This window comes from Alosa pseudoharengus, unplaced genomic scaffold, assembly GCF_046254945.1.
Source record: "Alosa pseudoharengus isolate Yale_2024_CS ecotype anadromous, Long Island Sound unplaced genomic scaffold, YU_APseudo_1.1 YU_APseudo_1.1_scf_21, whole genome shotgun sequence".
Lineage (NCBI taxonomy): Eukaryota > Metazoa > Chordata > Actinopteri > Clupeiformes > Clupeidae > Alosa > Alosa pseudoharengus.
The window spans coordinates 30,661,479-30,677,784 of NW_027468674.1; the positions used below are offsets into that span (position 1 = coordinate 30,661,479).

Genomic DNA, 16,306 nt, shown 5'->3' on the forward strand with positions numbered 1-16,306 from the left:
GTGGAGGTGAAGGATAAACAACAGGCAAAAACTATCTCCAAAGAACTATATCTACTGACAAGGTAATGTTTTGGCGGGGCACCACTCTTGGAGGTTGCATGGCTGGTTTTCTCGGTAGGGACTTGCTACGTCTATCTCTATGCTGTATAGCTATACTAGGTGAACGATTCGCCTATTACAAGTTTGTTTACCATCAAATTGGCTTCATAAAAGTGAAAATCTTGCATAGTGTGCCTTTAATCCAACCACCCAGTCATGCAAATTAGACAAAAATAACTTTTTCATTACAGTTTTAACACTATCACTGCTAACCAAATTACATTTCTAATTGAAGGCATGTATCGGTATGTTAAGTCAATAACTTGACCGTTATTGGATAACTAGAGCCATTTTATCATGAAATGTACCACCCCGTCACATTTATTACATTTCAATCCATTATATTTCATTGTGGAAGAAACATGTAGGGTGAAGATGAACATGTCTTTAACTGAAAATGACTTTTTTTTTTTTTTTTAAGTATATTTTTTGGGGCTTTTTATGCCTTTACTCAGATAGGACAGTGGAGATTGACAGGAAGTGAGTGGGAGAGAGAGAGTCAGGGTGGGATCCGGAAAGGACCACGGGGCGGGAATCGAACCCGGGTCGCCGGCGTACGGTGCAGGTGCCCCAGCCAGTCACGCCACTGCTGGGGCCACTGAAAATGACTTTTGATGAAAATGTTGACAATTTTATAGTGGAAAAGGCACCTGTGTCATAGAATGACCCAGAAACATTAACATTAGGTTATGTGAAAGGAGACTGACCTGGCATGGTCTTGAGTTCTGTTCTTACCTTGATCCGGATGAGCAGATCTGCGTACCAGCCTCCCAGGCCATGCAATGATGGGTACGCCCGTTTGGTCCAGGACTCTGGCACCGTGTCCAAGAACAGGGCATTCCCCAGCTCCTCCATGTCTGTGGTGATGGTCAGCTCACCCTGACAAAGAAACACACTTATTACACAAACATGTTTGGCTTCAAAATGATGAGGTATGAAAGAGGCAACAAGAAATCCTACGTGGCAAATTTAATTTGGAATAATGTGTGACACTTTAGTTGGCTTGATGATGGAGACTGTTTTGATCTCTTACTAATTCTATACTTTTTGTATTTTCCATTTACGTCCAAGTAAGGCAATACCCTATGTGTGAAGGGTGCTGGGATTTATGACCGTGAATCTATCTTCAATCTGCAAGTTTGCAGGTTGCTATATCAGCCAATTGATCGATCTGATTAGATGTGAGGTGCACCATGAGCTTTGCATTATTTGAATGACCTCTTGTGAGCTGTCTGACTCTGGACCTTTGTTGCCAATTAGGCTTTGCTGCTAATGAGGCAAGAATGTGCTGCATGCAGACCTTAAGACCCAGATTGAGCTCCTTGAGAGAGCGGGAGATTTCCATAGTCAGGAAGTTCATCCTCTCGCACTCCTGGAGCACCACAATGATGAAGGGAGTCTTCTCCTCTGCTTTGGCCACGATCTCCACCATGTTAAAACTATCAGGCAGCTTCTCCAGGATCTCATCCAAAATGGCCTTTACCTGAAGGAGAAATGAGTATGTTGTGAATGTAATGCAACAAATTAAGCTGTTTGCCCTACACATCTTCAAACGCCTACAGCCTGGAATTCAAGAATGTCAGTACTGGTATTCTGTTTTTATGGTGTTTGTATTTCCACTGTTTCTAGCACATTTTAGGATGAATGATCCAGGATCTGTGTTGCAGGTTAGGGGGTGGGCAGGCGGTTACCTTCTCCTCTCGTGACACTCCCCCGGCCCCTGCAGCACTGGAGTCTTTGGGCTGCAGCTCTAAGATGGTGCGGAAGAGCTTCTCAGAGGTGATGGTGAGGAAGCCGATCTCGGCGTTGGGGTGCAGGCCGTACAGGTAGGGGCTCTCCGCTGGCAGCATCTCATCAATGTACATGTGGTATCCCTGAGACACACAGTACATGAACACTATTTTCTTGACCTTCAAAAAGTTTCTTTATTTCAAAAAAGTTTTAGGCAGGATTAAGAAACTGCTTTGAGACTTTGGGGTCATAGGGCCCACTCACACGCTCCCCCATGAGAATATGCTCAATGCTATGCAGTGGATTATCCAGTCTCTGCTGTTTTTATGGACAGTTTTAGGAATCTACTTCATTGTATTAAATATTGTTGCTTGAGTGGTTTCAGTGTTTCTCACACAGACGCTTAGAAACATTGAATGAGGGCACGTCGTACCACCACCATCTAATTGTATGGCTTTATGTTTGGCAACACCAAATTAGCAAGCATTTGTTGATCGGGGAAACATTTATTTCCTTTTTCTAAACATAACTCTGCTCATTGCGAGCCACTGATCTAGGGCGCACTGCTCATGGTGTGCGAGTGGACATCTGACCTTGTAGTCCGAGTTGGGTGGCACAGGGAAGCCTGGTGCCAGATACACTTCTCCCTCCAGCATCTCGGCCTTCACGTACTCCTCCAGGTAGGTCTTGCACAGCTTCCTGTCCCAGTCGTCTGTGATGTGGCCTCCGTACATGATCTCTCCAAACAGGTAGCGCAGGTCATCCCAGGGCACCTGCCCAGCACAGGAATCAATCACTTCAGTTTTTATGCTATGTTTTTTTCTGTATTGTGGTGACATTTCTTGGAACTTTACATTCTCTGTGATTAGCCTGTGATAAGAGTTGATAAACAACAGAAGATTTACTTATGAACACCTCTTGACATGGCCTGTATTAGTTGTGATGTACTACTGAATATGAACGGTGCACCTTATTGTTGGCCTCCAGGTAGTTGTAGAGCACATTGATGGAGATGGTGAGGTCACCGTTGTTGAAGGGGTAGGACCTGTTCCAGCCCTGCGCACCAAACTTCCGCCTCTCAGCCACCACGGCGTGGAAGTAGCACAGAGTGAAGAGGATGACCTTGAACTCCGACTCTTTGGAGCACATCTCCAGAGTGTTCTGCAGAGAGCAGCACACAACCACACCAGTCAGGCAGCAGTGTCCTCAGCCATACCCATCCAGATGAACATGGGAGGGAAGACTGTACACTAGAGTCTACCCTGTACACAACAGGTTTCTCTGAAAGGTGATTTTGTTATGATGTCTGTGGACTTGATCTTAAAGACTTTGGCCCATAAAAGAGCTCACCTGGTCAAAGAGGTAGAGGGCTTTGTGCAGGTTGGCGAACATGCCGGTGGGCGGCTCGTTGGTGATCTTGATGGCATTCTCCAGCAGGCCCTGTGGGATGATGTGGCCATCGGGCGTGGGGGCCGGCTCACCGCTCATGTACACACGGTAGTCCTTGTGACTGGCCAAGCTGTGATGCTCCACGCGTTTGTCCAGGCTGCTCAGCCACTTAGCCACCAGGTGGATGTTCTGAGGTCACACACACACACACACACACACTTGTGCTTTAGAGGACATCCACTCCTGTTTTTTAGGTATGATACATTTAGACTTGATATTATTCAGACACCTGCAAAATGACCCAGTGTCCCTCTACAGCAGCCTTGTCCAGTGCAGCCTCTGCCACGACCTCCTGACCCTGACCCAGAGACACATTGTGGAACTTTCCGTTGTCAAAGGTGAAGCCCAACTTCTTACCTGCACGGAACAAACAGTGTAACATTATCTCAGTGTATGATGTAACTAAACCAGATGAGTCTGATGTGGACCACAGTGTACTCAAAGCCTACATGTAAGCTGTGCACGGGTCTTAGTCTGCAGACTCACCTAGTGCCTCCACGTCCTTCAGTGGGTCTACTCCAGGAGAGAGGATGAAGAAGATGGGGGTTGAGTTGCTGCTCTCCTGGTAGGACAAGGCAAACTCCACACTGCGGCCCTCCACATACTTGGTGCCCAGCTTCTCCTCAACAAAGTTTCTGTGGGGTGTAAAGCACACATGCACTGTATCCTCAACAAAAACAAAGAATGTATACCCGAATGCAAATCTGTGAATGTGGTGGTCATTTACTGGACGGCGTAGGACATCCTATCTGTCCGGAGGCATCTCATCATGCACAGTTTCTGCAGTCCTGTCTTGTTCTTCCACTCCTGAGGGAACTTGTCCTTTTCAGGAGCCTCAGATTCCACAAACTTCTTCCAGCGCTTGGCAGAGCCCTCGATGTCTCGGTCCAGATTCTTGAACTCGTCCATCTCAGCTAAGGCCTGAGGAAATCAACAGCTGGGGTCACATCTGAACTCGCAAAACTAGTCTAGTCGTTGCAGATCTAAAAACACTTCACACACCTTGATGCCACCCCAGGCCTGGTTGGACAAAAAGTCCACAGGAGAGTTCAGTCCTGCCTTGAAGGGGAACCTTAGCAGGAAGTCCAGCTCCACAGGATTAATCTCCTTTTTCATTACCAGAATCTATTGATATGACACAACAGCCATTGGCATTCTGACAACAATGAGTACAAAAGTACAAAATTATGTATGTGGTTTTCTACATACTGTATGTTGATCACATAATGACCATACGAGTCACAGGTATACCTGGAAGGCAGTCTGAGCGATGAATGTGAGCTTGTCTTTCTCAAACAGTGAGCGGTTGGTGTACATGAACACTGAGTAGGTGATTTCATCAATCAGGTTGTTAACCCTCTGCTTCACCTCCTCAGCTGGCTCAGTACGCGTGATGGCCACATCAAACACCACACTGAAGGCCTGCACACACACACACAGACACACACAGACACACACACACACACACACACACACACACACACACACACACACACACACACACACACACAGACACAGAGCGGTAAAGTAGATTATTAGTCAATAGTCACTACTCTGATCAGATATTCCTGGTGTTCCATCCCTTTTATGGTTGCGAGAACCAGTCACAATTAATTCATTGGGGATAAAGTGAGACAACAGTGACTCCATTTACAGTCAGCCATCCCAGCACGTACCTTGAGGGAAAACTGGTAAATTGGATTGATCTTGTTGAGGTCATTGAGGATGAAGTAGAGCAGTGCAGCTCTAATGGAGGCCGGCCTGTAATTCTCTCTTGCCTCATTGATCTTAATTTCAGTGATCTTAGCCTCTCGCACCTAACAGGCAAAAAGGAAGAGAAAGGACAGACTTTCATAGAACTGTTACAGTCCTTATTACAGCCGCTGAATTTAATGCCAACCTTTTGATGTACAACTTTGGATAACATAAAATGATAAGAAAAGGCATGCATTGATGAACCTGTTATAAACAGAATATCCTGAATGTTCTTAAGCACTGAAAGCACTGAAACTACTCTCAAAAGATAAGTTGTTTATAGTCAGGGAGGAACAGCATTGCACATTAGTGTCTGACCTTCTCCTCGATCTCTGTGGCTGTGCGCTTGGTGGTCTCCAGGTTCTCCACCAGAGCTGTGTCTCCTAAGAAGTTTCCAGAGGCGGCGGACAGACGGGCCAACAGCGAGTCCTCCAACTGCTTCAGGACAATCTTAAAGGTGTTCTGCTGAGTGGTTAACTCTGCCTGGAAAACACATTTACCTCAGGTCCTTATTGTGCAGTCCACTTTCAACGTTCAATTACATTAGATTCCATTGTTTTCAATACAACTCTGCGCCCGACTGCCGAACCCTTTTGCCACCTCCTTGTAGATTGCGATTCAGTTCTTTTTGTGTCGAGGTGCTCAATAAAATCTGTTGTTAACTGAATGTTTGTCTGTCGAAAATTTCCACACTGATGTGTGCAGCAACTAAGTGACAGAACATGTTTGCGCACTCATGTTTATGTCTATATGTGGCGCGCTTTAACAGGAGGGGCTACAGTGGGGAATTCAAAACCCCCTTTTTAGGACCACCCCCCCAAAAAATTGTAACCTATACAAGGTGTTTCCAAACAAATCTTTACATGTGAGTTACTGTCGTTTACCTTGAGCTTCTCCAGGTCGGGCCTCTCTTTGGCCACTACAGCGGCCAGCAACTGATCCTCCAGTCCGTCACGTGTCACCAGGAAGTTGATCAGAGTGCACTGCGCCTGCATCTCTGGTTTGTAGTGCGGGTTAAAGTACTTGGTGTGTAGAATGAGACGGAAGTTGGGATGGTATTCCACCTCCTTGTCACCAACGCGAATGTATCTGCAAAGATTCAGGAGGTATTATTATGTGTCCACTGAAATAGATGTGATAGTATGTGAATATGCGTATCAGTACTGGTGCCACCTACTTTCCTTTCTTGATTGTGTTTCTACCAAGCAGCGGGTCCAACACTGGCTCCACAGACTCGCCAATGTTCTCAATCAGCAATATGTCTCCATTAGACACAGCAGTCTCTATAAAATCCAAATAACTGCAGAAAACACACAAGGGAGGGAGACAGGAAGGAAGGAAGGTACAGTTATTGTGAATCAGGGCTCATTCACACTAGACTGTTTGTTCCGGACCCGAGTTCGTTTGGACCGATGGTTCGGTGATTTAAGCTAATGTGAACGCAGTCTACCAAACCTGGGTGCTATCTGTTCCAAAAACAGGAAATAAACCGCCGTTTTTGCAACGTTGTCAAGCGATATTGGTGAGTAGAAGCTAGTGTTTATGACATAAATGGACTCAGGTCCGCAAACAAAAATGTAATGAGACCAGAGACCAGCTGGGTCAGGGCTAGGGGGGAGTAATCACACTCGGGTACGGTCCAGTTAAACGGACCCAGTGTGAAGGCAACTTTAGTCTTTGCAAATGGTGATGCAATGGTAATGGTACGTTGCCTTTCGATACAAAACAAAGCTGTTTACTCTTATTTTACGGGGCCATTATGTTTCATCAGTAACAGAACTAGTATGAGAGGTGAAATATTGCATGATGAAGGAAAATGGAGATGGTAGATCTCACCCTTTCTGGCCAAGCCTGATAATTTTCAGGTTATCTCCATACTTGTTCTTGATCCACTTGATGCCCTGGAGCTGTGCGTCCACGATGAGGGGCCAGCGCTGCGTGTTGCACAGGATGGTGGCGTTTTCGATGGACATGCGGTCGCTCGGCAGGCCCTGGTTGCTCCAGGCTGCGATGTCAGCATCGTCTGTCAGCAACGTGAGAGGGTCAAGGCCCTCTGTGATGGGGAGGGGCACCTGGAGAAGAGGTCAACTTAGCAAGATGAGTTTAGTAATAACAGTAATTAGTCATATTAATAGCAGTAGTAGTAATAGTAATTTGCTGATGGAGCTTAGCAAACCAGGATACTGGAATTTGTCCACACATTGTTCCCAGTACAAACTAAAATCGGTTATCAGTTCACTGTTGTGTCAGAGATACAAATGTGGTAAGCACTGTCTTTCTGAGATACCTTTAGCTCATTGAGGTAGGGCAGCCAGTACTTGTCCATGAGATCTGTGCGATACATCTTGGTGAAATATCCCACATAAGAGACGAATGCTGTGATGAGCATAACATCCCCACTCAGTGTCTTCTCCTGAATCTTAAACTCAGATACAGACTCAGACCAACGAACCTTTTCAGAGGCCAGACCACCAACCAACCTTTCAGTGTTAAACAAACACACAAAAACATGAATATAGTTGACTTGATGAATATCTGAGAAGTTTTTCAAATTATATCTGAGATTGCAGGCTACCTATTGGCGAGGGAGATGGTTTGATTGGTTGCATCAGCTTCCTGTTGACACTTCAGCTTGTCTGATGTTGCTTTTTCAAAAGCTGCTGTTAGCTTGGCCAAGTTGGCATTTAATTGCTAGAGAAAAAAACAAAAAACAAAAAGATTTTGATTGTTAGCAACAGAAAGGAGCTTTTCCAAAAACAATCATGAATCTTTATTTGGAAATCTGATCTGTTGAAATCGGTGGAAATGAACAGCATATGTTGTGGTTAGCAAATGCCTGGAACAGTCAGAGGTGGTCTGGCACTGTGATTGGATTTCACTACATTTTGTTAAAAAAACTGTGCTGAAAACAAATTCAAGTGGGTCAAATTCAAATGGGTCACACCACAGAGTATGTGTTTTGTATTCTGCTAAGTATAAAGGGAAGATCACACTCATTACATTAATGTCATATGTGAATAATAAATTGTGATCTTATGTAAAATGTAAAGGGAGCCATCCCATCAATTAAAATTCAAAAACCCTTTTAAGGATAACACAAACAAACAATAATTTTGCAGCTTCATACCAAATCAGACTCAGAAGTGATGTCTTTAATCTTTTCTGAAGGAGAGTGACGATCATTGCATATGGCAAAAGGCACAAAGAGTTGCAACACATCTGCCCCCTTGGTGTGACTTGGTGTGACTGGGAGCATTCACATTGGTCCCCCATCCCTGCCTCTTCAAAGTTCCCAATTTGAAAGACGGGTCTGATTTGTGACACTGGAGCTATTATGTGGGTTAAGTCCTGAGAGGGATGCCCTCCCTGCTGCTCACCGCTATTTTCGCCTTGATGACGGACAGCTTATCCTGGGCAGCGGCCAGCTCAGCGTTGGCCTGGGCCAGAGCTTGTCTCTTGGGCTCCACGTCGCAGTAGACCTCATAGAATTTCACAATGTTGATGGACCAAGAGCACAGGCCTGCAGCCGCAATGGACTTGGACCTGATGAAGTCTGGCTCAAATGTAGGGTCATTTTTAAAAGGCCTAAGTGAACAGAGGGAGGGAGAGAGACAAAGAGAGAGAGAGAGCAATCAAAACAAGAATCGAATCTGTAGCCCAGAGGACTGATCACATTTAAATGCATAATGCTGTTTGCAGATCTTTGGAAAGCGATGCACTGACACGCAGACTCACTGGAAAGCCTTCATACAGGTCTCTGGAATGTTCTCTTTCTTGTAGTTGATCAACAACTCCAGGAAGGCGTCCACTTTGGCCATCGTATTCTTAGCAGCTTTCCAGCTCCTGTCCTTGGGAATCTTGCCGCCCGGGGCAAGGAGAATCATAACGGCACCCATGACGTTCACCACGGCCTCAGGCGGAGAGCCAAATGACTTCAGCTCTGTCAGGTTGTTCTGTCACAGATACATACTATGAGTCCTATTCACATTTCACTTTCATATAATGCTGGTTGATATAATATTTTGTGTGTATACCCACATGTTAGCGGCGATCACACAAGAAATAACAAAGCGGTAAGCGTAATATAGTGCTCAGACCATAAGAAGTTCTGTCTCCTTCCTAGGTTGCACAAACGGTCTACGTTCTATTGCCTAAACTGACAATTGAAAACGCTCACGTTACACTGAAATTTGAACCAAGTTCAACGCTTACTTGGTTTGAACCAAGTTCAGTGCTCAGCTTGTTCAACGCTAGCGTTATGCTGCCGCTCCAGCTGTTCCGCTGCCTAACCATAGCAAACAATAGGAAATCTGCCGCTTGCCGCTGGACAGTGTGAACCCTGCCTAAGTAGACACAGATTGACTCTAACCTTGTTAAGGGTGTTCAAGGCCTCCTGTGCAGCCAGTAAGGCAGGCTCAGCTTTAGCCAGGTCCTCCTCACAAGACTTCTGCTTTTCCCCGACATTCTACACACACAAACACACCACTGGAGACCTACCACACACTGGCAGTGACAATGTGAAACATTCCCACTCAGATATTTAGATTCATCAAACCAATTCAATGTAATGCTATTTCATGAATTCATATAGTGGCCTTAACAACAACAATACACAGTACTTTACATCATTTATCTTTTGTGAGAGAAGTCATGTTTAGGAGCATGCTTACCTTAGCAATGACCTGCACTTTCAACTCCTCCTCATTTGCAATGGCTGCCTCTTTGGAGACCTTCTCCGTCTCCACGCCTACCACCTTGATCAGCTTGTCAGCATCTTCGTTCTTCTGCTTCAGTTCCACCTCCTGCACTGCCAGCTTGGCTTTCAGGTCATCCACCTGTCACCAGAGCGCAGAGGGCCACAGCATGGGTCTACTCGCATGGTTTATTATGGTGATCAAGGTTCAAGAGCTGTTTCAAATCTGAATTCTATTGATTTACTGCATTTAAATAATAATAATAATAATAAACAACATATCTTTCACTGAACCAAAGGAAAGACTTAAAAACAGTTAAAAACAAATTTGTGTTGATTTTAGTAAAATTATGGAATAGAATCTAGATGAGGGTTCGGAGAAGTAACAGATATTGTAGTGCGATAACATTAGATATTGACAAATATTGATATTATTGACATACATAGTAGTGCAGATATTGTAATGTGTAGTGCAGTATTTTCTGTGCTATATCATGAACTTCAATAACTGACTGTTCTAACAGTCTAGCGTTATGCTGTGATTCACATCATACTGATCTGTGTATACCTACCTGTGCAGATGTAGTCTGCAGTTTGGTCAAACCGTTCTCAAGGCGCTCCATCTTGGAGAGCAGTTCAGACCTCTTGATGCTGAGCAGGTGCTGATATAACTTGATTTGCTCCAGGAAGGTCTTGGGGGTGGTGTAGTTGTAGCGGCGGTCAGACGACAGGTAGGACTTGGACATTTCGTTCGCTGTTTTATGAACGTAAGCCATGAACTGGCTGAGGGACTCCTTAATCTCCGGCTGAAACAATGGGAAACATACTTCACTCTCCATATAAACAAATGAACAAAAGTACAAAAGCAGATCTACAGAACAGAAACAACAAATAAATAAAGGCAACATGTTTCAGATCATTCATTTAGTAAATCAGATTGATTTGTACATGTTGTTTGGAGGGCTACTGAAGTAGATAGGCTCACCATAATGCCTTCTGTCTCTGAGAGGAAGCGAGCACTGACAGACACTAGTGCCTCCTCTGGCCACTCCTGGAACCAGTCGATGGAGGTGCAGTTGACCACAGAAGGGAATTTCCTGGCACGCACCCTCAGAGTGGAGCCCACTGGAGAGAAGCACAGAATCACCTGAGAAAGAGAGAGAGAGAGAGAGAGAGAGAGAAAGAGAGACAAAGAGACAGAAGAAAAGTCCACCACATGCTATTATTATTAATGCTGGAGATGAAATGCAAGGGCATAAGGAATGTCAACATCTGTGAGAATACTAGCTTCTCTTTATTTTCTGTATTTTTCATGTGCTTGTAGATAAATAAATAGATAAATACTATTGTATTTGCTTATATGCCTATTCATTTCATAGAGTAAATCATGTACTCAAGTAAAAAACTCGAATTAATTAATAAACAATCTTTGTCTCATATAAATCATATTTTATTATGTAATGTATGGTTGCACATGAAATGATCTCACCTTCAGCTGCTTTCTAACTCGGTCAATGAAGAACTTCCAGCAGTTCTCCCTGGTGTCGGGAATGCCGACGTTCTTCACTTCGTTACGCATGGCCCCAATGATCTTCTCCACCTCATCATCCTGGAACAGGCCCGGGATCTCACCTGAGGCCAGCAGGTCGTTGATGAGCACCAGAAACTCCTCCTCAGCCACCTGGGAGTCGGTCATCAGGAACACGGTGCCGATGTTCTTCACGCCGGCCTTCATATACTGGGCATTGAGGTCCAGCTGAGGCGGACACAGAATCAATACAAAGATCTAAATAATATATAAATATTATCACAAGACTACCCAACTGCAAAATACTTGAAATGTACAACTGCTTGAATATATAAAAAAATCTACTTCTGGATACAAGGCAAACTTGTCTACCATAATTTAGATCTCTCTCTACTGTGGCAAAACCATTCTTAACTGTAATTGATTTCTACAAGAATAAACAGAACCGTGTAAGTTTCCAGTGTGGGGCACCTTCAGGTCTGGGATGCCATAGCCCTTTCTCAGGGTGATCTGGAACACCTCCAGGTTGCTGATGCTGGCTGCGAGGCGTGAGAGGGACTGCTTCCCGCTGCCTCCCACCCCCACCAGCAGAGCGTTGCCCCGCGGACTCTCCAGAATACGGTTGATTCGGCAGATGTGGGACATGGCGTCCTCAAACAGGACCTGATACCAAACATGAGGATTACACACAACAAGAGCACAGAAACTACACAAGTAGGCCACTATACTTTTACAATCGCTACTTTTTGCACTATTACCAGAAAATAATGACTGTTCTTGATTTATAACATTCTAATTTGAATATGTGTGGATAAACATTACAGAATCAGGGAAATACTTGCCAGATTCATGACTGCATTCACTTCATTGTAGCTATCTAGGCCTTCCATTAACAGCTTGTTTAATGAACCCCAGTTCTCAACTGGGTAATATTTGGAATCTCCGATTCCTTTTGCAAAATGGCAGTAAATGTTGGGCTTCTCAAAAAGATAACTTGCACTGATATCCTAAAAACAAAAAGGGCACATTACTTTGCATTATTTTCTAACAATTACTTATTTATTTAACTGTTTCTCTCATTGCAAATTGCTGATGATTCTCTGAATGGTTTCATGACGGGCAAACGGCACCTCAAAGCACTTTTTGCGTGTCCTCTCTTGGACTTTCTCAAACAGCTCCATGTCCTTCTCTTCCGTCAGTTTATCTCCATAGACACGGTAACACTCATGCAGCCAGATGCGAACCAGCTCAGGTGGGGTCTTTGCACATCCTGGACTGCAGAACAGCAGACCCTACATCAAACCACAACCAGAGTCACACTCACCAGCTCTGGAAGAGTTGTCAACTCACTCAAGTCAAGTAGACAGGTGATATCAAACACTTTGGGTCTATATATAACCGCCTTAAAGAAAGTCCTTACCTGGAAGATGTTGGAGAGGTCTCTTAGGTTGAACACATAATGGAACTTTACAGCAGTTGGTAGGAATGTTACGGATATGTCCTTGTGGAATACTGTTGGACAGAAAGATGATCAAATGGATTGAGATAATCAGGTTGATCTACGGTGTTATGAAACAAATCTGATGGATTCAATCAAACTGTTCTCACCCAGAGCTGCTGTGACAAGGGTCGGGCCGAACTTCTTGAGCGCTGGGGGGAAGCCGCACATGTCCAGGTGCTGGGAGAAAATGGCGTTGTAGATACTGTAGAGAGCATCCTGTCCAGGGAAGCTCACAGCAAACACAGCAAAGTGCCTCTGAGACAGAAAACCGAAAACACACCATATAAGACACACATAACAGAGTTCCTACTGTAAGTCAATTGTGACATTTATGACTTTTCCCTGACTTTCCGGTACAATATACCGACCATTTCAGAGCAGCCGCGTAGCGTTCAAGACTCTGACGTTTTTAAAGCGGGAGATGACTAAATGGGCATTGAATAAACAAAGTTGGGCTAACCTCAACTACTCAAGAAAGTAGTAAACCTAATAACCAAAATATAACCAAATATATTTGTATTAATGTATTTTGGCAAATACATTTTAAACTGCTACAACAAAATTCCCTGATATGCCATGACTTTGCCCCAAAAATGATATAATTCCCTGACTTTCCATGTCTGGAATACTTTCCAAAATTCCATGATATTCCAGAAATTCCATGACCCGTGGGAACCCTGATATACTGTAAGGTCTATAGGTTAAAACGGCTTTACATAATACATAGAAAGACTGAATAGCAACAATAATGACCCTACAATTGTCTTATTATTTGGAATACACAAAGGCTTTAAAAACATAGGTGCAGACCTGGAGTCTTGGGTCAATTGTGAAGCTGCCTGCTGTGGGGTTCATGCAGGCCACATACTGGCAGTTGTGGATGTCCTTCAGCGTTAGCTTATGTCTGTCATACCTTAAGACAGGAAGAACAATAACAGGGTTTACCACCAGGTCAGCCACCAGAAACCCCAAACTTAGCTAGTAGGGATGCTTCAACTATGAATGTCTGTGTGTGAGTATCAGTGTGCAGCTGGGTACCAGTGTCCATGGTCCATATGCTGGCGGATGAATGTGTGTGGAGCCACTGTGAAGTACTTGTCCACCTCAGGCATATTCATATCATCAATGAAATATATGAGTTTTTTGTTGCCAGGTGGACCATAGTTTCGGCCTGCTTTCTTCTCAAGTGGCTTCTCCAAGATTGCTTAGGACCAGGAAAACATTACTTTTTCATTTGACTTGCTATAATAAGTATACACACAACATTCTATGTGCAAAAATTCAAATTCAATGCTAACAGCCTTGGGTGTGTGTACCTTGCAGCATGCTGGAGGTGGTGTAGAAGTTGAACGGGACAGACTGCACCACATACTGGTCAGTGCTCAGGCTGCGCAGCTTGTCTCCCATCAGCACAGACTTGCCGCTGCCAGCGTTGCCCACCAGCATAACGGGCCGCTTGTGGTCCATCAGCATGTCCATGAAGAAGCGAATGCGGATCGTCTCGGACGTGTGCACCAAAGAGGCCTGTAAGGAGGAGCAGATCACACATGTATTACTCTTAAACATATTCATTTGTTACATTAATCAGAGAAACACGATGCAGGATCCACATGGTGACCTGAAGAGGAAGGTCGGGGTCCAGCTGGAAGACGGGCACTTTGTCTGTCCAGGGGGCAAACTTCTTAGATTCCCTGTCGATGTAGTAGTCAAAGACTGTTCCACTGGAGGGGAACTTAATGGTCTTGAACTCATTCACCCACCATTTGCTAAACTCCACTCGGTAGTCAGTGAGCTGGAGGAGGAAGACAAACTTGAGCACAACAGGTATTCTCTCCTTCACAAAAATACATAAAGGATGATTTAAAACACACTGAGCCTACAATGCATTATCATAGTCAAAATTCTAAAAGCAAAAGGAACTAGGTGTTTGTTGTCTGGGTGTCTGATGTCAGACCTGGTCCTGGAACATGGCCGCTCCAAACGCCCACACACAGGCAAAGACAAAGTAGAGCTCATAGAGCTCCTTTGAGGAGTCGGGAGGCGTGTTCTCTGGGGTCAGCAGGCACTCCATGAAGTAGAGGACATTCTGCACCATGGTGACCTCAGGGATGGGGGTGATCTTCTTGAAGCCGAATCGGAGCTTCTCCAGGCAGGCGGGCAGGTATTTGTCAAACAGGATGGAGAGGTTGGCCTTCTCCGACTGGACCTCCCGTGTCTCTATCCAGCTGGTCACCACTCTGAGTAAAACAAAAGGGTTTTTTCCCCAAAAAATTAATTGCATAACAGATAAGCAATATCAATTTTTTTTACCTGATGACTGCCCAAATGTTTTGCTAATTTCCTCACTAAGTATAGGTACAGAAGAGGCAGTTCACTCATGTGATGATTTGAATGATTTGATGATTTGAAAGCTCATATTAGGTGTGTGTGTGTGTGTGTGTGTGTGTGTGTGTGTGTGTGTGGACACATGTAGAAGGAGGCTCACGGGTTCCATCCCAGGTCAGCAGGGTTGATGAAGAGGATCCCAGCTCGAGACACAGTGGCAGGTGTGGCAGTGCGCAGATCCTTGATCTCAAATACCAGTCGCATGGTAGGGTTCAATGGGATACGCTCATTACTGGCCAGCGTCAGCACCTAAGCACAGCACACAACAATAATTATGAAGTTCACTATGTCCTAAAACAGCTGATTTAACTCCCCACTCAGAAACTCAACAAACCTTGTTATCATCCATGACAGTGTTCAGGGATTCAATCCACATGGGGTCAATGTCACCATCCAAAACAATCCACTTGGGTCCATCGTGAGCAATGTTGGCCAAGTCCCTCATGACACATGAAAACAGACCTGTTTGTGAAACAGCGCTGAATATCACTGCACAGCGATCAGCAGTAATATGTGATCTAACAATAACGTTACAGAGTTCTGAAGTAGCAACCTGCCCATCAACCCACCGTCTTTCCACTCTCTGGTGGCAGGATTGATGATCCCAAAGAGTTCATCACAGGTCACGGCCTTAGGATCCAGATCTACAATGACAGCCTTTTTCTTCATATTCTGGTAAGTCTTATTCAGTGAGCGAAGAACCTGAGGGAAAGAATCACTGTCAATGTCACCAAAAGGATCAAGATTACTGTATGTCTTTTTCAATACTTTTTGAAGCATCCACTGGCATATTATATTTAGAAAAATATTTGTTTTGTTGAGAGAAACATGAATATTGTGTTGCAATTCCAATCACATCAATTGTGTTAGATGTTTAAATATGTATAAATAATAGCCAATAAGAACATGGTACAAAGACCTTGCTCTTGCCAGTTCCGGCATTGCCGATGATGAACACTGAGTGCCGGACGGCCAGCAGCTCCTCCAGCTGCACCACCTTCAGAACAAAGCTGTCCTCCGCTTGGAGCTTCAGGTCCAGCACTGACTTCTTTACCAACTGGAGGCATAAGCAAACATGCATACTGTCAGTGCAACTGCAAATCGAGTCTCTTTCTCAGTGCGTACAAAGACACAAGATTATGTCTGGATCTTCAGGAGAGTCTTC

The 16,306-nt window shown here is 44.5% G+C and overlaps 1 protein-coding gene across 2 annotated transcripts in view; it reads right to left on the reverse strand.

Moving 5' to 3' along the window:
- The window catches only part of LOC143138132 (dynein axonemal heavy chain 17-like), a 30,651-nt gene that overhangs the window by 2,058 nt on the left and 12,287 nt on the right, over positions 1-16,306 (reverse strand). For both annotated transcript variants that reach the window (XM_076298591.1, XM_076298590.1), the window contains exons 40-78: positions 16,061-16,198; positions 15,711-15,843; positions 15,476-15,603; positions 15,242-15,390; positions 14,711-14,993; positions 14,375-14,548; positions 14,073-14,280; positions 13,795-13,960; positions 13,567-13,669; positions 12,864-13,011; positions 12,676-12,767; positions 12,386-12,547; positions 12,098-12,262; positions 11,727-11,918; positions 11,217-11,483; positions 10,713-10,874; positions 10,300-10,533; positions 9,705-9,869; positions 9,404-9,499; positions 8,770-8,987; positions 8,412-8,619; positions 7,610-7,725; positions 7,322-7,514; positions 6,871-7,106; positions 6,212-6,334; positions 5,919-6,123; positions 5,353-5,517; positions 4,956-5,096; positions 4,531-4,701; positions 4,282-4,404; positions 4,007-4,200; positions 3,766-3,914; positions 3,509-3,636; positions 3,181-3,408; positions 2,800-2,991; positions 2,424-2,603; positions 1,791-1,973; positions 1,400-1,582; positions 835-978 (exon numbers count right to left, since the gene is read on the reverse strand). In XM_076298591.1, coding sequence (XP_076154706.1) covers positions 835-978; positions 1,400-1,582; positions 1,791-1,973; positions 2,424-2,603; positions 2,800-2,991; positions 3,181-3,408; positions 3,509-3,636; positions 3,766-3,914; positions 4,007-4,200; positions 4,282-4,404; positions 4,531-4,701; positions 4,956-5,096; positions 5,353-5,517; positions 5,919-6,123; positions 6,212-6,334; positions 6,871-7,106; positions 7,322-7,514; positions 7,610-7,725; positions 8,412-8,619; positions 8,770-8,987; positions 9,404-9,499; positions 9,705-9,869; positions 10,300-10,533; positions 10,713-10,874; positions 11,217-11,483; positions 11,727-11,918; positions 12,098-12,262; positions 12,386-12,547; positions 12,676-12,767; positions 12,864-13,011; positions 13,567-13,669; positions 13,795-13,960; positions 14,073-14,280; positions 14,375-14,548; positions 14,711-14,993; positions 15,242-15,390; positions 15,476-15,603; positions 15,711-15,843; positions 16,061-16,198 — 6,645 coding nt within the window. The remainder of the gene's footprint in view (positions 1-834; positions 979-1,399; positions 1,583-1,790; positions 1,974-2,423; positions 2,604-2,799; positions 2,992-3,180; positions 3,409-3,508; positions 3,637-3,765; positions 3,915-4,006; positions 4,201-4,281; positions 4,405-4,530; positions 4,702-4,955; positions 5,097-5,352; positions 5,518-5,918; positions 6,124-6,211; positions 6,335-6,870; positions 7,107-7,321; positions 7,515-7,609; positions 7,726-8,411; positions 8,620-8,769; positions 8,988-9,403; positions 9,500-9,704; positions 9,870-10,299; positions 10,534-10,712; positions 10,875-11,216; positions 11,484-11,726; positions 11,919-12,097; positions 12,263-12,385; positions 12,548-12,675; positions 12,768-12,863; positions 13,012-13,566; positions 13,670-13,794; positions 13,961-14,072; positions 14,281-14,374; positions 14,549-14,710; positions 14,994-15,241; positions 15,391-15,475; positions 15,604-15,710; positions 15,844-16,060; positions 16,199-16,306) is intronic.